Consider the following 25,012-nt stretch of genomic DNA (forward strand, 5'->3'; position numbering starts at 1 on the left):
CAGCTGATTATGTACATATCCTCCTGCCAATATCTCTTCACCTCCTATATATAAAGTGTGACTACAGTATCAGAAGGAAAAGACAGCTACTAATGCTCCAGATGGATTTTTAGGATGCATCCTTTTGTGAGATCAGAATGACACACGGCAAACCAGATTTGCACATTTTTCTTTATTCATTGAAAAAACAGGATTTCTGTATTTCATTGTATTTCATTTTTGTGCATTTCACAGTTTCCAATGTTTGCCAGTAATGTCCCATTTTCAAGTATCAACGTCAGTGACAACATATTTTTTCTTAGTTTTTTATGCTGCAATATAATATAGCAGAAGATTTATCTGAAACCCAAAGCCAAGAAATAATTAGTGTTTGCTACTTTAGTTAACCCTTTGCTTGCCAACTGTGCTGTATATCTAGTATTAAATTATTCCATGTTATGACATGCCTGCATTGCACAGTGTCTGTTTGTATCCCCAACAGGGATATTCTCATAAAAAAATATAGGTCTAATTTCACTAATAAGTCCCACAGTGCTAAGCAAAGGATTATAGTAACAAAACTGATGAAGCTGCCGTCATAGGGTAGGCTGCAATACATAATTGGCCAAGTATTGAATTTGTCATTTCAAGTATAATGCAGAGATCGAGAGGCTGTTAAGATAAATAAATAGAAAATCAATATTATGTTTAAACCGAGTCATAAAAAAATGACTTCACAGTAGTATCAAAGCATTGTGACCAACTGAAGATATTGTAAACAATGCAAGCCAAGTGTTGCCCCCCTGTACCCCTAGAACTGGACGAACGGACTCTCTGTCAGCCTACCAGGCACTGCTCACAGAATGGGAGAACCTTGTGGCATCATGGGTGGGGAGAGTAAAAGGCAGGGTGTGCCAATAATGAGATCCATCGCAGGATGCTGTTTATAGCACACCCAGCGTGCCTGCACTCCCACTGATAATCCTTTAGATCAGGTGGCCTCTCAACAATGTGCTAAAAGCTTAAAAAAAAACAGAAGTCTGGGAAGTGGGGGGTTTCAGATGCTGAAGATTGAGGAACAGCTCAGGGAAGGCCAAAACACTGCAGAGTGACACCAACAACAAATTTCTGGCCAGTCATCTAAATCCCTCAGGCTAGAAGTGGGAACTGTCAGAATGGGGAAAACACTCTAGAACTAACTGTGAAAGTGATAATACTGCAAAAAAACAACAACACTGAGATCAAAAATGGAGGTAAGGACCACATGCGAATCGCTGGACTGAAGAGAGGATGAATTCATAGGACTGGTCAACTCCATTCTTACTTAGACCTGTTTCTTTTGGGGTATGGAGCCAGTTACTACAATGTAAGGCTGCTTTTCAACACAACAAGATCCTTTAAACTAGTGTTTCAAACAGGTCCAAGGTTACTATCTGAGCAGGTGAATTTTGTATTTTCCCTGTATATCGAACACATCAGAGCATCAGCTTCTGATAATACATTGGGGGAAAACAACAGCTAATTAGGCAACATACAGCATCATATTGAGTTCATGCTTCTAACAGCAATGGGAGCACCTTTGAATGAATGAACAATAACAAAATAACACACCTTCCTCCGGTATTCAGACCGAGGTATCTAGACCTTGCACTCCAAAAGTTACATCAAAAATCCTCTTTCTTGCATCACTATCAGTAGTGTGGGATACAGAGTTTTCTCTCAGGCTCTTTTGAAAAACAAGAGTTACACAGACAGTCAATACTCTCCCAGGCTCTTCTGTGCAGCAGCCCACTATATTCAAAAGTAATGATCGGACTTCACTGACCTGCATTACACTGCAAATACAGCATTGCTTCAGCAAGACTAGGAAGGCCTGTAATCTAGTTGGGAATATTCTAAAAACAGTAGATCTCTGTTGTCTACTATGTCCAATTTGTTCAGAGGTGGACAAGGTCCAGTGCTATATGTTATTTTGTTTAGCAGTCAAATATCATTACTGAATACATCTGTCTGGAGAGTCATTTTATTTACATTCCTCAGTAGAAATGCTTTTGAAACTCAACAGTGTCCGTTCTGCAACCATGTGGGGGGAAAAAGTGACAGAAAAACACTGAAGACAACTTTCCTGTTGAGGAAATAAAAATCCTTCAGGGATTTACCTCTCTGCAGCTCAGTATAACATCACTGCTCTCTTACCCCAAACTAATGCATGATTTAATTTGCATGTTTTTCTTGGGTCGTTTGTTTTGTTCATTTACCCCACAATAGACAATCTGACGAGCTGATGCAGCACAGACCTACACCCCCGCAGAGCTCCAGCCCAGACTCCTGTCTCCCCCGTTGCAACCCAGATCCAGGCAACACACCCAGGGCAATCAAACGTATTCTATAGTATATTGCAGCTTCAAGATGTGACAGCGAGTAAGCTGTTGATTCATTATGAAACACATTGTTTAAAGATGCAGTATCTCTCGGCCATCAGCACATTCTGCACACATTGATCTCAGAAAGGGAGGAGAGAGGGAATGGGCCCCAAGGACAAATAGAGTAAAAGTTGGCCAAAATATAATTAGCCCAGGAAAATTACTCAAAGTGATAGTAATTGTATCATGAAGCACAAATACAGAATCCATGCAATGGTCTTTTCTCCCTATTTCCTAGAAAAGCTGAGCCCCTCCCCCCCCCCCCACACACACAAGTGCACCTTATTTTAATGATACAGTACAGGCTGTGTTATTTCGAACGCATGAAATATACCGGCTTCACAGCCAGCAGAAACCCGAGCTCTCCATTAGCACATTAGCATCAGGTTGCACATGTGAGCGACTGTCCCCCACAGTAGTGCTGCTTGAATTGTGTGATATGAATAGCCATGTCCTAAATTTAACCTCCAGTCCTCCACCTCCCTCTGCCATCTCTCTCCTGCCAAACCTGCATGCAAACACACATGTAGCCGTGCAGTTCATTTAATTGTTTTGGTTTTTAATTAAGCAACCATATTAATTCTAGGACTTGCGTGCCATTACGGCAAGATCTGCACTGGTCACCACAGTCCTGTCTGTTCTGGGAGCAAGATTGATGGGTGGGAGTCTGCTACAAATAACGCGGCACGAGGGGAACGGCTTCTTGGCATGATAATTAACAAATGTTTCAAAGTGCACATGGGACGTCTATTAATACTTCCCACTCTGGGATGTCAGACACTCTCTCTCTAGATAGACGTGTACAGAAAACCTTCAGGGCACTTTTGAACAGAGCAGTAATATGCACAGTTTTAACTCATTTGTTTTCTCACACTCTTATCTAGGTCCCGAGACATGAACAGGGATCAGTCCTTGTTTGAGTTGATTTCCTAATTGAATTAGCTTGTTTGTATTTCTGCCAGGGCCATCTGACTGGTTACTGCTGCATTTCGCTGACTGATTCACGTGACCTTTATATTTTTTCCTTTGGCCTTGAAATCAAACAGATTTACATTGCAATCAATTACACCTCTTGATTGGAGTAAATGAACTGAAAATGGCAGTCACAAGCTGGGGGTCTAAGGAGGGTCCTGAGAAGAGACTATATTTTACTGGCTGAAAAAACTGTGCAGAGATACTTTCACTGGTGACTCAATAATACAATCAGTGCAATTGTTATCATTTGAAAAGTTGTAATGCCTGTAACAAAGCTTGTCCAACTGTTTCTACTAGCGGCGATTCATAGGATGCACCCAGGACCTGCAGATGCATTGGAAGGGTAAGTTCTGTCTGTCAAACAATCTGTAACCACTTGTACTGAGGAAACGAGTAGCTACTAAAAGCTCAGCCGATACTCCCTTTCTTAAAGATTTCAAATCAGAAATTGATTATAGACCTGGCATCATTTTTATCATCCGTAAACTTTTTTGTTTCATCTTGTGGAAGGTTATAGGAACAACACATCTTTAAATAAGCCTCTTGGACAGGTGGCAACTGTAGCAAACTGGTATTACTTAGAGCTGGCTGTGTGAACATAGGCCCTGGCACAAGTCTCCATAAAACTGTAACAAAAACCGCTCAGCATGAACTGTCATGGTAACAAGCACTTTTAAACCAGCTCTGATATATATATATATTTACAGTGTTGGATCAGAGGCCCCTGGAGATTACTCTTCTATCGCTGAGTTTGAAATGCATTGTAAATTCTTCAGGCGGCTGTGCTGTTATGATTGCTTATTAATAATTGTATCGATCTGGCTCCTGTGAAGCAATTGAGTACAAAAAAACTGCTGATTGTTCAGAGTGTGGCAGGAGAGAATACTTTAGGAAGATTGGGACTATGGATTTCTTTGTGTAAGCTCTCAAACATACAATCACACACACATACACGCACACATATATGTATGTATATAAAATAGTAACACTTTGAGTCCAGTGCCTCTTAAAAAGGAGTAATAAGGGATACATTTCCCTAGGTCTGTATTATGCGTTTTGTTCTACTCCTGTGTGTATTTCATGGCTCCTAAAGTCATATGCAGAAAAGTTTTTGCCTGGGAATTCGAATTTCCTATTGGATCAACATCTGCATACTGGTGAACGTATCTGTTTATTGAGGAGACTGTTAGTTTCCAAGAATGGAGAATAACTTGGGTGGTAAATAGTATTATCAACGCCCCCAAACACACACATACAGACACTGCCCCCCTCCACCTCCATCCCTTCCCAGACTGACAGGTAAGAGAGACTGCATCACAAAGCTTTTAAGGCAAAAATTCTGCAATGAAAAGCAATGTAAACTTAAGGCAGCATGGATTGACGTTTTGCACATTAAAAAAGTATTGCATGTTCCTTTACGCAAAAAACGAAAAAGTATTTCTTTCCCCCCAGATTCAGAGCAAAAATACTTTCCCCAATTCAAAAGAATAAAGACCCAACCCCTCCAACAAAAAGTTTCTTAAAAGTGGTGTATGTACTTATATACATATACACACATACACACATGTACATACATATATATATATATATATATATATATACATGTATGTATTTTTTTTTCAATGTTCAGAAAAGCAAGCAAAAAATAGCCATATTATTTTTGCAATGAATTATTTTAGCACAGTGATACCCGACCCAGTTTAAAGGTAGAATGGTTGCAATTATTAAATTCAGGGTAAAAACATAATTTTCCAATACGGGGCATCTTCTTTAACCACTATTGTCAGTGCTCTTTTCCTTCTTGGATTTCAAAAAGAAAGAACAGATGAAAGAAAACAAAAGTGCCCCACTGGAAAGTGGTTCAGTATTTCGGAGGTATAACAACAATGGGCTCCCCAATTTTTGGCCGCCACATCAGGACCTGAGCGTCATTTGCATTGGGTTTCACCATGGCGTTGGCGGGAATGGGTTCATTTTTAACCAGTATCTGTGGCTGTTCCTGGGCCGTGGGCTCCAACAGCTTGGAGCGCTGGCCCAGAGGTTTGCTGGGGTCAATCTCGATGCACAGCCGCATCCGCCACTTGATGGTCTGCAGCACGATGGTCTCGGCCGTGGACTGGTTAGTGGCCACCAGCCAGGTGGTGAAGCTCTGGTCCCTGCGGATGCTGGTGAGTTGGGGCAGGTTGCTGTCGCTCACCGGCACGCCCCAGGTCACACTGGGGTAGAAGTTGTCGTTCATGCTGACAGTGAACTTGGTGTCCTTTTTGGTTGGGCCAACGATGGTACAGGTTTCTGTCGTATTGCCGTACCAGGGGTAGTTCACCCCATCTGAGTCACTTATTGCTTGGATTTTACCGTCTCTCAGATCAGGGAGCTCCCAGCTAGACCTGAAAGCAAGCAAAGTGAGTAAGTAAATAAATTGATAATAAACTTCACACACTTTCTCTGATACAGTGTTATCTGGTGAGTCATTATGTTGTGCCTTGTACATAACTATTTATCAATATGTTTGTAGAGTCTGTTGAGTGCTGGTTCAGCCAAAACTGAACTGTAAATATTCCAGTTGACTGAACCGAGACAGTGTGTGTAAATCTCTCACTGCTGCTTATCACTTTATATTAAACTCACTGGGGGCAGCAATATGTTCTAATGGGCGCCCATGCTGTGGTTGTTGTTGTTATTATTATTATTATATTTATATTAAGTCATTAGCAGACACTTTTATCCAAGGTGACTTTCATGTTGGCAGCATTACAAGGGAGACCATAACACTGGAATCTTTCACACAACAGTGAAGTATATTAAAGTAGAAAAGAAGATTGTGATTTCCTTCAGTCGTGATGCTTAAGAGGCGAAACAGCAGTCAGACACCTGGGGGGGCTAATTGAAGACTAATTGCCCAGTTGAAGTGCAACAGAGAGGATGACATACTTCGTAGGGAGAGACAGGATGTAGGATTGAGCGATGTGGTGAAGACCCTCTATTGCTGCTCATCATACTAGGCTTTGCAGTAGCTTAAGCATATGATTTATTTGTAAACTGGAGTTTAATTGATAGTATTCAATACATAATAATACATAATACACTGTAAAACCAGTGTCTTCAGTTTTAGACTGTTGCATCAAGTGTTTATTGTAGAGCTTACTACTGTTTTTATTTTTTTCAGTCCTAGTAGGCTTATAAAGTTAATTACAACTTTTTAAATTGAACAAAAGAGTAAATTTGCTTACCACTCTTTTAGAGAACAGTAACATTGTCATTAAAAAGAAAAACAGATAACTGAGCTGTTTATTATTCTTCAATCCAAATAACTATTTTTAAAGACTCTCCGCTGGTACATATAGATTTATATACACAAAGGTACTTGGCAGCTATTGGTAACCATTGCAAGTTTTAATGCCTTTTCATGTTTTACCTCCCCATAAATAAAGTCCTACTATCTTGTGCTACTTGGACGTCTGATTACCGCCATGGTTTCCCCAAGTGTCTTGGTTTCAAACAATCAAAAAGCTTTGCCCCTTTCAGCCAACACACACCACTACGACAGGATGGCCCTGCTTTTTTGGGGGGCCTGCAGTTTGTCACATAGGCATGATTTTATCAGGCACCAATTAACTGCTGTTGTCAAGTTTGTAAATCACAATGCTGTCTTCACTGGCATTTCAGCACACCAGCTCTGGGTACGCATTGCCGTGAAACTAATATTGCTGTGCCCATTGATCGGGCCATAGACGAAAAGGTGACCTTTATCCCAATATGCAAGAATCAGCAAATGCTATAAATACCAAGAGGCAAGAGGGCACAGTGCTGCTCTGGAAACAATACATATGATAAGAAATTTGGACAGGAATAGCATTACAATGCATATGTTAAAAACAAGAGCTGTATGTTGTATTATATGCACTGATTGAGAGTTTAGTCTTAATACTTTTGTTCATTTTGGTATTTTAAGGTTTATAAAACACACAGACCCACATAGTTTTGCTTCTGCTTTAGTGTTTCTCTTTTAATTTCAAATCGCTTTCATTTTCCCTCCCTGCATTTTCAAGCAACAAAAGCATTGCTCCAAAGGGAAATCACGAGCTGCAGCCGCCGCCAGTAGGATGTATTAAGCAATGCGGTAACAAGTGAAACTTTCTCCACCCACATCCTGAGACATGCCATTGTTCCTCTTCGGTCATTTTGTCAGCCCTTTCAGGGACTGTAGCAGAGACACGTTATCGCAGAAATGCCAGAGGGTCCAGTCCTCAAAGCGAGCACTGCTTCTGATTTTTATTCCACCCCGAGTCCTTTTCTCACTATTATGATCTCCACCGTTTAAAAAGACCTGTGAAAGCTTTCAAGATTGGCCCCTCCACCAGTTTAACAGCTTTAAACCAGAACTGTTTCCTAAACTGTAATTGAACTATTGCTGGATGACAGTAATGCCATTGTTAGCAACATGATTATAACAACCAATAAATGGATCATTTCACACACAGAACAAAATATATTCCATGAAGAATCAGAATGTGTTTATTTGTTTTAAATTAGCTAAATTAGATATTGAACCTCATTGTGTATCTTCAAAATAATTAGGTGTCTAAGTCTAAGTTAGACACACAGGGGACCTTTTCTGTCATTGGAGGAATTCACCAGTTAACCTAAAAGGCAGGTTCGGCCCCTTCCAAATTAAAGGTTACAGCTGAATTTGAAAGCCCCACAAATAGAAGTATTGACATCATATTCCAATCTTATCCTCCTGTACATATGTTTAATTGTATTTGTGTTTGAACAGTTTACGCAGGGACAGTATGCAAATCAGCCTGACCCATTTCAGGTCTTAAAAGCCCCAGGCTCTTGTGTATATTAACCAATCAGACACTGGGCATTTTATGGATGTTACTGTTTTATGCGTAGGCTAAACATGCACCAACAAAACCCTTCAGGAGAAATCATTTAGGCAGTTGATGGAAGCTGGACCGAATCAAAGTGCATTGTGCAGTGGGAGTCCGACACAACGCCCATCACTGTCACACAACACACAGGTCACACATGGACGCATCTGGGAAATGTCCCCTTGAGGCGCAGTCAAAATGTGCTTTTGATGGGGTTTATACCTAACAGGTCGTGTGCTGGCATCTAACATTAAACTGGTAGTCTGCCACTGAACAGCAAACATACAGGATTTCTATTGATTCATACCTTGGGGCAACAACTTACACACACACACTGCATCCAGGAGACACAACGCCAGGGTGGCAAATATTACAAATATGTACAAATACAGATGAGCATTTTATTACCATGCTGGGATTATGCTTCAGATCTCCAATGAACACAAGTCTTGCAATCCAAATGCAACCTGACTGTCAGTTATTTGTATGTAGTTTCCAGATGTGCGACTAATTATCTTCAGCCTCCTGTGCGCTTCTAACAAGAACAATCTGCATCAGAATCAAAACATCGATTTCTACATCTGTGTCATTCCACGTCACAACAACATGTCCACAATACCAAAAGACTGACAATTGAAGTGACTTTCAAAAGACATGTAAACCAGTCTACAGATTCCTAGCAGGTGAGCATTTGGCAGCTGTTTCTCTTTTGATTAATACTGTATAGCCAGAATGTGGTCCTCTCTGTGTGGATTATTACTTTTAAGTGTAAACATATATATTTTTATCATAATGATGGAAGTCTCAATAAACATAACTAATACACCACCAGATTTCTTCAGATATATGTTTTTGCCTCCAAAGTGCAGTAATTGAAAAGTTAAGACCATAAAATGATCACATTTGCTGCAGAATTTGGGTTTCTCACTATTTAGAGGGTCATACTGTTTTTCAATGTGTAGATATTTGGCTACATGTTCTGAATGTCATAAAACAACATTTGTGATAACAGGCTATCAAAGCCTCTATCAAAGTTGAGCTGTTTTGTTTATAATATTCAAATATTTAGTGCAGAAGTAGGTTACTGCTGTGGTGAAATCGCATTTGGCAACTGTACAGCATGACTTCAAAACAGATGGCCTCTTCAAAGCAATATTGCCATTAAAACAACTCTCAGCTTCCACTGATAGATACTTTATTAGGGAACAATAGCAAATGCATACCACCAATATATAGCCGTACTGAGGGGCCAGAGCACATGCCACATCACAATGTGTTAATTAAACATCATTAAGAGTAACTATACACATGCACAAACACGCACATACATATATAAATTCTGGTAATTTTATAAAGTTTATTTATTTGTTTGTATACATTTATTGTATACTTTCACATTTTTCCCTAGCATAAGATATTTAATATATGTATCTATACCCATAAATATAGAGCAAAGACACTTTTATTTAGCCTCAAAGTTTCATTCTTTCCTTGCATTTTAGTTAAATTAATTTTTCATTTTCAAGCCCATCCAATATAATGGCGTTTACCTCCCCTAACTTAATTATTACCTGCCTACTCTCCTGCACAACACTGAGGTTTTCTTAATCAATGCTTATTATTTTCCTTTGCTTCCGTTCCTGCCAATAGAAGCCAGGTCGAATACTCACAGCAACAGACTTTTGCTCTCCCATGCACACTATTTGGAGTCTGCATTAGATGCCCCTAGATGTGGTTCTGACAGAGAACCAGGTAGATCTGCACTCGGCTCAGGTTCCAGAGGGTGTGCTCTAGAAACCGACAGATACGGATCCGGGAGCTGGAGAGCTTGCAGAATCAATTACACAGTCCTGCAGGTGAGTAGCATGATTTGAGAGTAAGATCACACATTCAGCACAAGTGCTTTCTGCTCCATAACTAAACCGTGTGCTCAGAGCATCGGCGCCAATACAAATGCTGTTTAATACACAGGCTCCTCTGAGTCAGATCAATACTGCAATAAACCAGAAGACACGAGGGGAAGATAAATAATAACTGACACATTGCACTGTATCTTTAACAAGATTGTTCAGTAAATGTGCAGATACTTGCATAGATGTATTCACTTGTCTAAATGCTGCACTTAATCACAATCCTGACTAAGGACACTTGACATAAACATGAAAACATTAGGCTTTCAGAGAGCAATCCAGGACCGAGAGGTTTCCTATTTAAGTGCACGGCTTCGTACGGCCTGGTTTCCTAAGCCTGGCTTTTGTCTGCAGGAGAGGTGTGTGCTGTTTTGAAGCATGAATGAAACAATCACAGGATATGAAACAGTAAACAACAGCGCTGCACGGCCCCGCGGCTTAGAGAGAGCTAATCACAGAGAACACAAGTCCTCCTGCAGCCAACGCGAGAGACTGGCAGGGCTGTAATCCATTCCTCAATAGGAGTTGGTCTTAAAAAATACATTAGGACATAAGAAACTACTAGGAACAGGCAATACTCTTAATTATATAGCTTAAAGTCACCCAAAAGCTATCGAAATAGAGAGAGGGAGAGCAAAATGTGGATTTAAAATCAATCTGTACTGGGTAGACCACTGGAATTATGCATGTGTACAGAAACATACAGTGTGTATAAATAATGATAATATATATATATACTGCAAATATGAATCTCACACTATGCTGTTTCTCCCTTGTAGCCTATTCTATCCCTGTTCTTTCATCTTTCCCTTTTTAAAAAATGGCACAAATTAATAATTTATCTCAAAAACTCTGAAATGGCCAAATCGTTTGGGTGTAACGTTTTTTGAAGGCTTTCTTCACAATATCTAATTTCTGTCAGGCGAAGGAAAATTACTCAGCGAAGGAAGGGAGACCGTCCTCTGTCGAGCTGCCGAATGAATCGGTGGCTCAGAAATGCAAGGACATCAGCAGAAATGTATAGCTCTGAATGGGATGGGAAAAAAAGCCCATCTAAGGGCCATCGATTTGTATTCGCAGGGAGACTGAAAGGATATTACTTTCCTCGTCTGATGTCGGATGGCTTCTATAGACTTGGGTTTTGGGTTCATCTCTTTTTTCCCCACTGAAACGTTTGTGAACAACCTTGGACTGTGACTTTTCTATTGATTTCCTCCCCTTTTTATGATAGTTTGAATGCCCAGTTCCCATTCAACACATTTTTCCAGTGCACCACTATCCTAGCACAGGAGATCCTACACAATACTGTTTCTATTGAGGTTTATTACCACTTTCCTACACTATATTTTGCTTAACCCCAGTGGACACATTTAGTTCTGTCAACATTGTGCAAGGTTGTAGTTTGCTTGTCTTTTAGTTATTACAAATACATTGTGAGGGAAATGTTGCTGAAACATATTACCCATGTGTCTTTGCAATGGTTCCCTGCATGAGCCCATGCAATGTTCAGACAGGGTTTCACAGTAAGGCTGTCCATTCCATCTCTGAAATTTCAATTAATTTCAAGAGCATCTCTATTATTATTATTATGTCTATATTAATCACACTTTTTTCGATTTTTTCTTCATTTTTTTTTTGTTTCATTCTGTTGGTTGTATATCCATTCTCTGGAATGTAGTTTGACAACATCCCGTGGAGTCCTGCCACAACATCATACTGTGTTAACCTCATTGCAATGTTGCCGCAGCATTATTTAGTTAGCTGGGATGGAGCTAATCTAATGTAAAACTGGCCTAACATCTCTCAGTCACTCGCCCTTAAATCTGATCCCAGTTTATTTGCTACAATCTTATGTGACAAATTAATTATCTCAGGACCTGCACTTAGAAAATCTAATATGCAGGTCCTTTAGTTCATTAAAAAAAAACTGCGGTACGCAAATCTCCCTCAGTGTTTCCAAATGGACCAGTTGGTCAAGCATAGCCCTCTGCTAGGAACAGTGATTAATCTGAACAAAAACATAGCGATCGTACGCATGTTGTTCTTATAGTGTCAAATTAACCAGCTGCTTGCCTTTTTTTTCTTCTACAGGAACACAAGCTCCTAACCTGCCAAGTCTGACAATAAATAAAATAATAATAATAATAATAATAATAATAATAACCTGCAACAACAGCACACATCCACACAAGCTACAGAAAGAAAGTGTAAAGCAGTTGGGTTGTAACTGGTGCTTTTCAACTCGCCGTCTTTTGCTGAGAAAGGGTATAAGAAAGCATGGCCCGAATCCAGACCGGCCAGGCCCAGCCTTCAGTAGGACCGTACTTCTTACTCAAGAGGGCTTCCCACACTGGTCCCCTTTCAAGCTCAGCATGTGAGTGTGTTAGAGTGTGATTCTTGGGTTATGATTCCAACTCTTACCTATAGAGGGAAAAAAGGCTAGGCTGGTTTGTGTCATTGAAGTTCCAGGTCTTACATGAATAACAAGACACTGAAGAAGGAGGTCACACAGTGATGCAAAGACATGTGACAAGTTTTTGATACAGCTGAAGCAAGGGGGAAAAAAAGGCAAATCGAGGTTAACAAAAATACAGAGTGCAGCACTGCCATTTTTCCTGGGTTTGTCAAAACGTATGGCTATTGAAGGAGCTCTAAATTTAAATCATCCTGGCACACCAGAGCCCTGTTCATCAAAAAGGAAGCATTCATATCATCTTCAAGGCCACTGTCCCTTTACTTTCTGCAGTAACAGAGCACAATACAATCACAAGCACCAGTACCTGAACAACGGAAGGAAATGCATTTCTCAAATGTTCCTCCAGTTTTCTTTGCACAAAATAACGAATTCACTGAGATCAAAAGTCAGGGGGGTGGGAGGTTCAGCTAAGCTGTGACACTGGAGATATGTTTTCTGAGCATTGCTTTCATTAGTACTGAAGTACAGGAAACATCAAAATGACATCTGAACCGCACCTTTATCCTACTTCTGAGACTCAACCCCAGTAACCACATATTTTTAGACGAGGGCACTGTACTTCTAAGTAGGTCTATCAGCTAATCTTTAGTAGGTTATCAAAACTATTTAAAACTTTGTATTTATTTGTTTGTGGATCACTATATCTTGCACATTGCTGTTTTTGTGGTATCTAAAAACAGCATAACTGTGCAACATTATTATTATTATTATTACTACTAGACAATAAATGTGTAAATTGAGGCCAAAATATGCTACATAACACTACCATTCATTAATTAGTCATTTAAAAGTTGTGCAACGTCAGAGGCAACACAACTAGACTTCACTGTCACTGTGCAGTCTTCATCTAGCTGCAGTATTTTAGGAATGTCCTGCCTTATTATCTGGGTCTTTTTTTGGAGAGAGACTGTAAGTCTGCTTCTGTGGCGCTAAATACGGTTGACACCAGTGAGGTCTGAAGTCTGTGTGGATGGCGAGCCAGTGGCGTCTGCAGATGCTTACAATGACTTCTAAATAAAATGCACTAGGGTTTATATACTTAAATAACAGTGTGCCGAGGATCTATGTAAAAATAAATGCATCTGTTCTCAGAGGCCTTGATATCCGTCAAACAGCCCCCCGCCATCCTCCCAATAAACACATAAACACAAATAACACAGTAGGCCTAGACAGATAGATAGATCTATGTAAAAATAATTGCATAATATTTAAAAAATACATACTGGGCATGCACACAATATTAAAAATACACAATACTGAAGTGACAGACTGGTGTGTATACAATAGAAACGGGTTATAGGCTGTCCTACAAGAATCTAATCAGACGATTTCTACTTCTTGTTACTGTTAGTATTACAGTTGCTTATTGTATTCCTCTATACTCTGATATGTAATACGCTGTTTTTAAACACATATTTAATTCATTTGAAGCTATATATATATATATATATATATATATATATATATCCCTACAATTATTAACGTATGTTTCTTAAATGAATAGTTTAATACATAATCAGCGTTTAATGAATAGCTTCTGTAATATTTCCAAGTTACTTTGGTATGGTACTTAGTTTTAATGCTTCATATTTATACATTATGGATATATTCATATACAGGCTACATTATGCCTATCATCATATTAAAGCATGGTCTACATAATTGTTTAAAATGCAAACAGGTTTCATCTGTTCATACTTACATCCCTTTAGTTCCATATTTATTGTGGAACTCCATGTAGTTGCACGCTTGAATCCAGCCCACGGTCCAGGTCTCCTTCCCGGCGACAGGCGGCACCAGGACCCGGGCCGAAGCGCGGAAGTGGGGGGTCCGGTACCGCAGCACCACGCTGGAGGACTCGTCGATGCTGGTGGGATTGGGGTCGATATTCGAGTTCACTTCAATGACGGTGATGCTCTCACGGAAACTTTTGGGCTTACATCTGATACTCTGGATACAGCCCATTGCATTAAATATCAATACAGTCCTCAGCCACGTCCACCTCGCATGAGGCAACCGACGTATAGAAATAGGATCTTCACAGTGATTAAACCTTTAGTATCCACTGAGGAGAGAAATAAAATGTACGAAATCCATACACTGTAATGCCTGATCCCCAAAATGAAGAACAATAATACAACGGACTCCTGTGGATGTCCAGTCCAGTCCAGTCCAGTGCAGGTAGGGTGGCTGAAGTTGTGCAGATCTTCTCAGATACAGGTCCACAGCAGCACTGTCAATGAATTAGAAACCCGCAAAAAAAAAAGTGTAGCTCGCATGTGAAGCTAGTTTCCTTTTCACTTCCTCCATCACTTGCCGCAAAAAAAGAAATCCATCGTTTTTAAAGTGTCTTTTGTTTAGTCTTTCTTCAGAAACTACATGTCGTTGCTGCACTTAAGTTTATTTTCCATTGATCTAGCTCTATGCAAAAAGCTGAGTGATCTGTAGGAGCCAAATATGACTTTTATCACACATGCCCTTCAAGTCTATTAAAATCAAACTGCCGAGCTGCTGCGACCCCGAACAGAGGAAAGTGGACAGATTACGGTTAAAGGTTGTCGTTATATAATTGAACCTGAGGTCCGTTAGTCCCTGTAATGATGTTTCATCAATGGGAATTGGACCGCAACAGCTTTCACTGTATAAAAGACTTGCACCGGCGGTAGTTTATCTTTTTTCTTACTTTCGTTATAGTTTCCTTAGACAGAGAGGATGTAAAAGCGTTTTGAGCTGTGCTTTCCTGCTGCTGAAGAAAGCCGCATCATCAATATGTATTAGTTCACAGGTTAGTGGTGTCATAATTAAACTGATGACATCCCTCGCCGTCATTTGATCAACTGGCCTAATGTCACGATGGTTACATTCATGTCAAAAATACATTACAAATAAAATAAACATAACTTTGGAAATAAATTAACTTCTTACATATTCTTGTTTCATATTTTATTCATATTTACAGTGCCGATTACATTTTTTTTACAAAATTGCAAATTCAATATACCCGCACTTCAGCGGCAATTTTAAAGTTCGGCTTTTCTGCATTGTCAAAACCCCTAGATGGAAATGAAATTAAACAAATGCATAATCCTAGGATGTTTGCTTTCTGGGTTCATTATTAAAGGATGGGATATAATCCCTAGCATGACGGGTTTACATTAGCTACCAGGAGGAAGAGAAAAAAAAATACGGATCCTTCAGTCTACCCTATTTGTAAAATCTTTACTCGCATACGTTTATAAATAAATAGAAGATACATCACACGTGTCGGTTCAATTAGGCTGCATTTTGTTTTTAAATAGGTCTGTTAGGATTAAAGACAATTTATAGACTACTCCATCCAGATGCACCTTCTCACAGCCATAAATAAATTCCCCCGTTTTCTTTCTATGGCATTCATAGCGAACGGAGGGAAAACATCTTCTTATCTTCTTGCAATAAATGCTAATGGTCCGTGGAGATGTCATCAACTTATATTTATTTCACGGTGCAATGGACACTGCAGCATCCAAAGGCAATCAGGTCAACTTTCTTGTGCACTTGTCTTTTTCCCGTTATAATACTGGTCAGGAGACTTTTCTGGGGAATTGAAATTCTGCAGACCCGTCTGTTTTCCTTTTCCCCTTCCCTGTCAGTGATGTTTCAGACATAAATCCCGGACGGTCCTTTATTCCCTGCCCCAGTCCTACTGCAGCCACAGCAGGTTCCCCTTCTGTAACTCTAGCTCTGTGCTGCTGGGGCTGCAGAGCTTTTATCTGAAGCGCTTTGAGACGTCACTTCCTTCTGAAACGGCTGGTATTCTGGGAAACGTAGTCCCTTATTATTGACATAGATCTCAAACAGAGCCAAACCCTACTACCCCAATGTAATAATGTTGATAGTGCATCATATAAATTGCCCAGCGAATTAATGTAATCCTCCATTATGAATTATAAGAAAGATACAAGGCCAAACACAAACGCATTTTTTCTGTTCAAACAAGGGCAACACAGTCGTGTTAGAATCAACATGCGTAACACCACGTTGTATTGTTTTTAACACTTTGTTTATTATTATGTGATTTATAGTAATAATTACTGATATCACTACTTGTACTGCTACTACTGCTACTACTACTATACTACTACTGCACTTAAAAATAATAATAGGCCTAACATCTTTTGCAATTAGACTTTTTCTAGTACCAATAAATCAACGTTGTGTAATAGTGTAATTGTTACAAAAACAAAGAAGCAAAATGGTTGAAATAACTCAGGTCAAACCTGTGGTGGTGGCCTCTTTACAATTGATGGTTGTATGATACTGGCTATACGATATGCATGATAAGAATATCAATGAGTAGTAGTAGGGCGGCTGCAGTGCGTGTGCTGTAGGCGGGGGTGCAGGTGCGCAGCGCAGGTGACTGCTGTGTGCACGGGCGCGCGGTGTTTAGCACCCTGGAGAGCGCAGCTGCAGGCGCGCGCGGCGGATCCCCGGGCAGGCACGCGACGCCACCCGCACCCGGCCGCGCGGGGTCCGGACAGGACAGACACCGCACCCCGCCTTTCCCGCGCACCGCACGCGTGCCTGGGGTCCTCTCTGCACAGCATCGCCCGGCGGACCGAGATGCCGATCACATCCCCGTCCGAGGACAAGGTAGTTACACCAGTTCGAGCTGCCATATTCCCACTGACTGGATCTCTTTTTGGATTCGGGAGCTGGCAGTCTCTCGTGCAATGTGTTTAAATCTGCAGTTAGCTCTGTGACTGCGTCCGAAAGGGGGAAATACAATTCCCACCATGCCTTGCAACGCCTGACTGTTCATGTGCAAAATGGGTCTTTAAATATCCCAGCTATCAGAGAAGCCCCTCGCCTGTCTCTAGCCCATCAAAGTCTGAAATCCTCCGTGTTGTGTTTTTTCCCAAGATTGTGTCCTGCGCGATTGGCTGAAGCGGACGTCCGTCAGGCGAGGTTCGTGCTGGCCGAGCGCACAGTAAACAGCATGTGCAAGCATACCATCTAGTCTAAATATATCTGGGTTTGGGGCTGTGAGGGAGCGGGTACAGGCAAAACCCTTTCCGCTAAGAAGCCCGAATATACTTAAAGAAAGAAAAGGGAAACATATCTGGCGTCTTTACATATATAGCTCAAACAATTACAGGCAAAGCATAACAGAACCTGCATCGCAATGCCTGCACACCAGAGTAGATCCCGGACCAGAGATCGAAACAATGTCTTAAACAGACCCGAGTTCATGTCTCTGAACCAGCCCTTGAGGACCAACACCGCAGAACTTAGGAGCTCCATCCGGCGGCATGCTGCCCAGCCCGGACCGTCCAAGCACCCGCAGGGCCAGCAGCCGGAGTTTCCGCCCCAGGAGCCGAACGACAACGCCAAGGACCGGAGGGAGTCTTTGAAATTGCCCGAAGAGGACTGCATGCAACTTAACCCCTCGTTTAAGGGGATAGCAATGAACTCCCTCCTGGCCATCGACATTTGCTTGTCCAAGCGGCTGGGGGTCTGCGCTCACAACACCTCCTCCTGGGGCAGCGTCCGGTCCATGATCACCCTGCTCGCCATCACGGGTCACGGCATCGCCTGGGTCTTCGGCACCCTTCTGTGTCTGACGAGGAGCAACACGTTAGCAGGGCAAGAGGTCTTGGTCAATCTGCTGCTAGGTAAGGACGGTGCTAATGGGGACGCACACAGGTTCGCCTGTAGCTTCTGTGCCTTTTGATTTACAGACCCGCATAAACACAAGTCGCACATCGAAAGACAGGCTGGTTGAGTTTGAATCCTGGGTCACCACAGTTAAAGTCTCTTTCTATGCACGGTTTAATTGCATTCCCTCTCCGTTCCACCTCTATAGCATATTGTAGCTAGCTGTCTCTTTTTTGAACACCCATCTTATCTGTCTTTGCACATAACCAAGATCTCTAATAATTTTCCAGTTGTGTTACTTACTAACTAAATGATCTGCAGTACACAGAGGTGTCAAACTAGTTAAGTGACGGGTCCTCATATCTCTAGAAGTCAGGAACCATTTCCCAGGCCTCATATGGTTAAGTGAAAAGCACAAAACTTAATAAAATATAGAGGTTTTCAATAATATCCCAATTCTTAATTGCATTGTTTGTAGACAGACTGACAGCTTTGGGTTATGCTGGGACATCTAAATTAAGTTTTTGAATGACAACACTGTAGGAACAGATGCCTAATTAGTGGAAGCAGGAGGGTAGCACAAATCAAGTGTCTTCTAAATGTTATAGCAGTCATACAGAATCTCAAGTCAGAGACAAAGATGTTAGCTGGTTTCTATGTATTACTCACTTTGACATAACCTGATTAGTGATGGCATCTGCAGTCTACATTTCCAAAAGTATTTGGAGAACAGAAAAAAATGAGCTAGCTGGTCACATTATTATTAATAGGATGCAGGCCCAGCCTAGTGCTGAGCCGCTGCTGCAGAGCTGTTGAAACATGTCCTGTATGTGCTGTACTGTCCAAGGTGCAGTTCATCCCAGAGGTGTTCCATGGAATTAAGGTGAAGACTCCTCAGGCAGTGAAATCATTTCAACACTATTCTCTCCAGCACTGTGACCAGTGTTGTCAAGTGTCATGAGAGAAAAACACAGTGTTGCCTTTGTGAATCTATTTAAACAATGGAGTTATTGCTCTTAGTGCTATTTGTAGTGAGTGGGATAAGAGTGTACTCTTAATTGAACCTGACCTACAGCACGAGGACAGCAATACATGGATGAAGTGATTGTTCCTTTATACCAGTTAATCACCAGAACCATGCCTACATCTATTTCTCAATTTCTACTTTAATCGTCTATTAAAGTCAAAATAAGGAGCTCAAAAGCATAATGGTATAATGATGTCAGTACATACACACATCCTCACCAGAAAGCAGAAATTACTGTCAATCCTGGTCAAACACTGTTCAGAATACTACAAGGTTGTTGGTATCCATCTCAAAAAGTCACCCCTCCCTCTCTCATATATGTATATCATCAGCATCACCATCAGCCATATCAGTGTCGTCTTCTGGGTCTTTTTTAATCTCTTGGGATGCATTTGATAGCTTCCTTTGTCCATCTTTGATCAGTTCTTCTTGCAGTGTGTCCGACCACTTACCATTTTAACATTTCCACTCCTTCAGTGATGTCATATATTTTCATTCTCAGATCCATTAATTTATTTTTCTGTCTGTTCTTGTTATTCCAAGCATACATCTTTCCATGCTCCTTTGTGTTTTCCACAGTTTCTGTAATATATATATATATATATATATATATATATATATATATATTATATATATATATAATGCCTATAGAAAGTCTACACCCCCTTTTAATGTTTTCGCCTTGTGTTTCCTTATAGCCTGAAATTAAAATGCAGTAAAACAAACAAAACGAAACAAAATATATTCATATAATTATTATTTAATTATCTACACATCCTATCGCACAACTTCCAAGTGAAAACAAATCTAGAAATTTGTAGAAAATATTAAAAATATAAACTTAAATAGTTTGGTTGAATAATTTTCCACCCCCTTGTAACAGCAATCCTAAGTGTAACCAATCACCTTCAAAATCACACACCAAGTTAAGTGGCCTCCACTTGTAATTTCATGATAAATTCTGGAATTAAAAATTGCAATCCTTCAGCAGACTCAACCATGAGCACCAAGGAGCTTTCAATAGAACTCCAGACAAAGTTTTTGAAAGTCGCAGATCAGGAGGTGTGTATTTAAATATAAAAGGCCTTGAATATCCCTTGGAGCATGGTAAGGATGATCATTAAGAACTGGAAGGTGTATTACACCACCAAGAACCTGCCTAGATCAGGCCATCCCTCCAAAATGGATGACCGAGCAAGGAGGCTGAAAAGAGATCGTGATGTCAACTTTGCAAGAGCTATAGGCTTTTATTGCCAAGACTGGTCAAAGTGTACATGTGACCAGAGTGTCCCAAAAAACTCCACAAACCTGACCTGTATGGTAGCATGTCAAGAAGCAAACCAAGCAAACATCCATACTGTGAAGCGTGGTGCTGGCAGCATCATGGGGATGTTTCTCATTAGCAGGGAAATTAGAGGGGGAAATTAATGGAGCAAACTACAGAAAAGTCCTTGAGGAAAGCCTGCTCCCTTCTGCAAGAAAGTTGAAATGGAGACAGAAGTTCATCTTTCAGCCTGACAATGACCCGAGGCACACAGCCAAAACTACACTGGAGTGGCTAAGGAACAAAAAGGTAAATATCCTTGAGTGGCCCAGTCAGCCCTGACATATTTGTGGCATGACATGAAGATTACTGTCCATCAACGCTATCCAAGGAACTTGACAGAGTTTGAACAGATTTGTAAAGAAGAATGGACAAATATTGTAAAATCTAGGTGTGCAAAGATTGAAGAGACCGATCCCAACAGACTCACAGCTGAAATTGCTTCCACCAAGTATTAGCCCTCGGAGTGGATACTTATCAAATTATGATATTTCAGCCTTGTATTATATATTTTTTCACAATAAAAACTTTCCGCCATAACTGTGTGGAGTATGGTGTGTTGACAAGAGGAGAAAAAAACTAATTTAAATGCATCAAACTCTGAGGCACTAACAAAAAAATGTGGTGTAGACTTTCTGTATAGAGAGAGAGTGAGAGAGAGAGAGCACTTTTACATGAAACATATGTTTTCTTACCATCTCTGTCACCAGCAGTGCATTGCAACATTAACACCGTCAAGTTGTTCTCATGTTTTCTCATATTTGTAGAGACACAACATGCAGAAAAGTGACTCATTCATAGATCATATTTGAATCCTATTGTGAACTCACAAGGATGGTACAAACCATTAAAATACAAAGACATTCAAGATCTTTTTGAACATGCCAGTATATAACAGGTTTATGACCAGGGCATATTGAGTACCTAAGTTGTGTTTATAAACTCTGTATTGTAGGATGCCATAGCATAAAAGAGGAAGTGTAACCGTATCTTTATGCGTTGCTTTATTGCATTGTACGTTTTTGCTACAGTGTGGTGCATCTGGTATTTGAATCTTCCAGCCTCACTTCACTTCACTTACAGGAGCAGGTGTTTGCTGTACACAAACACTAGATTCCCATCAACATACATCAAAATTAATTCACACAGGGTAAAAAAAAAAATCTGACTTGAGGTTCCCCTACAACTCCTATCTTAGTTCTCATATTGGACATCCTCACCACCACAGTGTTCCTGTTTTTGAAATACATCTGAAGCAGTAACTGACAGTTGCAAAGTAACATACAGTTAGGTCCATAAGTATTTGGACAGTGACGCAATTGTCATCCTTTTCGGTCTATATGCCACCACCATGGATTTGAAAGGAAAGTGTAGACTTTCATCTTTAATTTGAGGGTAGTTACTTCCAAATTGGGTGAATGGTGTAGGAATTATATTTTTATATGTGGTCCCTTCAATTTTAGGGGCTCAAAAGTATTTGGACAAAGTAACATAATCATGAATTAAATTGTGAGTTTCAATACTTGGTTGCAAATCCTTTGCAGTCAATGACTGCCTGAAGTCTGGAACCCATAGACATCAGCAGATGCTGGGTTTCTTCCCTGGTGAAGCTCTGCCAGGTCTGTACTGCAGCTGTCTTCAGTTCCTGCTTGTTCTTGGGGTGTTTTGCCTTCAGTTTTGCCTTCAGCAAGTGAAATGCTGCTCAATTGGATTCAGGTCAGGTGATTGACTTGGCCATTGCAGAACATTACACTTCTTCACCTTAAAAAAGTCTTGTGTTGCTTTCGCAGTATGCTTCAGGTCATTGTTTATCTGCACTGTGAAGCGCCGTCCAATGAGTTTTGAAGCATTTGGCTGAATCTGAGCAGATAATATAGCCCATAACACTTCAGAATTCATCCTGCTGCTTTTGTCTGCAGTCACATCATCAGTAAATACAAGGGAACCAGTTCCATTGTCAGCCATACATGCCCATGCCATACCATGCTTCACAGATGAGGTGGTATGCTTCAGATCATGAGCAGTTCCTTCCCTTCTCCATACTCTTCTCTTCCCATCATTCTGGTACAAGTTGATCTTCGTCTCATCTGTCCACAGGATGTTGTTCTAGAACTGTACAGGGCTCTTTAGATGTTTTGTTGGCAAACTCTAATCTGGTCTTCCTGTTTTGGGGGCTTACCAATGGTTTCCATCTTGTGGTAAACCCTCTGTATTTACTCTGGTGAAGTCTTCTCTTGATTGTTGACTTTGACACAGATACGCCTACCTCCTGGAGGGTGTTCTTGATCTGGCCAACTTTTGTGAAGGGGTTTTTCTTCACCAGGGAAATAACACCACAGTTGTTGTCCATGGTCTTCCAGGCCTTTTGGTGTTCCTGAGCTCACCAGTGCATTCTTTCTTTTTGAGAAAAGAGTTGATTTGGCCACACCTAATGTTTTTGCTATCTCTCTGATTGGTTTGTTTTGATTTCTAAGACAAAACTGAAGGCAGAACACCCCAAGAACAAGCAGGAACTAAAGACAGCTGCAGTACAGACCTGGCAGAGCATCACCAGGGAAGAAACCCAGCATCTGGTGATGTCTATGGGTTCCAGACTTCAGGCAGTCATTGACTGCAAAGGATTTGCAACCGAGTATTGAAACTAACAATTTAATTCATGATTATGTTAGTTTGTCCAATTACTTTTGAGCCCCTAAAATTGGGGGGGGGCACATATAAAAATGGGTGTAATTCCTACAACGTTCACCCAATTTGGAGGTAACTACCCTCAAATTAATGATGAAAGTCTACACTTAAAGCACATCTTTTATTGTTTCCTTTCAAATCCATTGTGGTGACATATAGAGCCAAATGATGACAATTGTGTCACTTAATTAGACCTTTCTATTTGTTTAATGTCTTATTTTATCAAGTAGTGGATATTTCTGTTAAGGATTTCAATTAAGTAACTGAAAGCTCAGCTGAAGGAAAAAAACTAAACATACAACGATACCCCTTGACCAGTGTTGACAAATAATGTGGTAGAGCACAGCTGAGCATATAAGCTGACCAGCCTCCACAATGATATACAGGGTCCTTCTGACGTGTTGGATTTTGAATTATGATGCTTCTTCTACACAATGGATGGTAGGATTTGTTACCTAATTCTACACAGAATTGTTTTCAACTACTTTTAAATGTTACTCCTGCATATTGTGTAATTGCAAACAATCAATTTGCAAAGGTAAATTCATTTAAAGCGGGGAACACTATTATCAAATAATGTAACCTTGTAAAAAAGGGTAGGTGGGTGGGTTGGTTTGGAATTGGCTATTTCTATTTCTTACGTTCCACACTGCCAGTTTGGAATTGGCTATTGTTGACTATACTCACCCTCTAATACAAGAGGGATACAACAGAGACGTAGATGTATAAACATCCTCCAAAAATGTGCCCCAGTCAAGCAATACTCTTCAGTTTTGTACACAGTGAGACCATAGTGCAAATGACAAGAGTTAAAGACGTTGTCGGCAGGATCAATGCTGCGACACTGTTGACTTTTGAGGGTTGGTGAGGTGCTACACTTGGAAAGGGTTCCCTTGGTGCAGTGGGTGAGCTGACTGTGGAGAGATCCTGGTATTGACACGAGAAGACTTTCCCACTCCTTAAAGGAAACCATGCACGAGGCAGAGAGCTCTGGAGGAAGAGGGGAGAGACGTTGCAACATCAGCTTTTCCTGTAGACTTCAGTATCGCTGTTACTCCACCCACTCACCACCGAACCCACTTCCTCAGTCTCCTCTGCTGCCCTCAGCAACATTGAACCTCTGTGGCACAGACTTTTCCTTCAGAGAGTTTGTAGCCCACTCACTTCACTCTTGCCTTTGCAAATTTGCCAAATGATTCACACTGAAAAAAATTATGTCTAAGATTTACCCCAAAAAAATTAGGCAACAATTTGCAATCAATTTTTGTGTTTAAATTTAACCCCATGTACTGTGTTTAAATTTAGCCACATAAACTGAGTTTTAGCAATTAATATTCACAAAGTATATCAGGTAAGGTTTACTTATTTTTTCATAGTTTCTTAGTAAATTTGACCTGATTGTCAAATACAAAAATACTTATAAAAATCAATTAATTAAATAACAATTAACTCCCAATTGTCAGTATTTTTAAACTAAATTATTTCAGTAAAAATTATTGATTATAAATTGTAAGATGCATAACATTTAACCCCATCAACAATGTTTAAATCACTCACATTGAACAGTATGTATCTTGTCAACTTTTTTATTGAAGTAATTGGTGACATCAGAAAAAAAATGCCTCACACACTGCAGTAATTTACAAATTATGTTAGAATGGGCAGTCACAGTTAAAGTCCTCAATGTGTTTCAGACTAT

General features: G+C 40.4%; 2 protein-coding genes across 2 annotated transcripts in view; one reads left to right on the forward strand and one right to left on the reverse strand.

Moving 5' to 3' along the window:
- Positions 1–153: 153 nt before the first annotated feature.
- On the reverse strand, positions 154–16,628 carry fam78ab (family with sequence similarity 78 member Ab). The gene is made up of 2 exons (XM_066712771.1): positions 14,343–16,628; positions 154–5,764 (listed from the first exon to the last, which is right to left on the reverse strand). Exons 1-2 carry the CDS (start codon positions 14,603–14,605, stop codon positions 5,239–5,241), a joined length of 789 nt encoding a protein of 262 aa, XP_066568868.1. The 5' UTR covers positions 14,606–16,628; the 3' UTR covers positions 154–5,238.
- Positions 16,629–17,215: 587 nt separating this feature from the next.
- LOC136758433 (inactive phospholipid phosphatase 7) overlaps positions 17,216–25,012 on the forward strand; it is a 32,365-nt gene continuing 24,568 nt past the window's right edge. The window contains exon 1 of the mRNA XM_066712773.1: positions 17,216–18,294. Coding sequence (XP_066568870.1) covers positions 17,805–18,294 — 490 coding nt within the window. The 5' untranslated portion in view covers positions 17,216–17,804. The remainder of the gene's footprint in view (positions 18,295–25,012) is intronic.

The sequence above is a fragment of the Amia ocellicauda genome, chromosome 9 (assembly GCF_036373705.1).
Source record: "Amia ocellicauda isolate fAmiCal2 chromosome 9, fAmiCal2.hap1, whole genome shotgun sequence".
NCBI lineage: Eukaryota > Metazoa > Chordata > Actinopteri > Amiiformes > Amiidae > Amia > Amia ocellicauda.

What these genes read in the sequence shown, in the direction of transcription:
- fam78ab (XM_066712771.1), bottom strand. Translation starts at nt 14,605, where the DNA reads ATGGGCTGTATCCAGAGTATCAGATGTAAGCCCAAAAGTTTCCGTGAG. An exon ending in AAATATGGAACTAAAGGGAT is followed by an intron (nt 5,765 to 14,342) that starts GTAAGTATGAAC and finishes GCTTGCTTTCAG; the next exon opens with GTCTAGCTGGGAGCTCCCTG.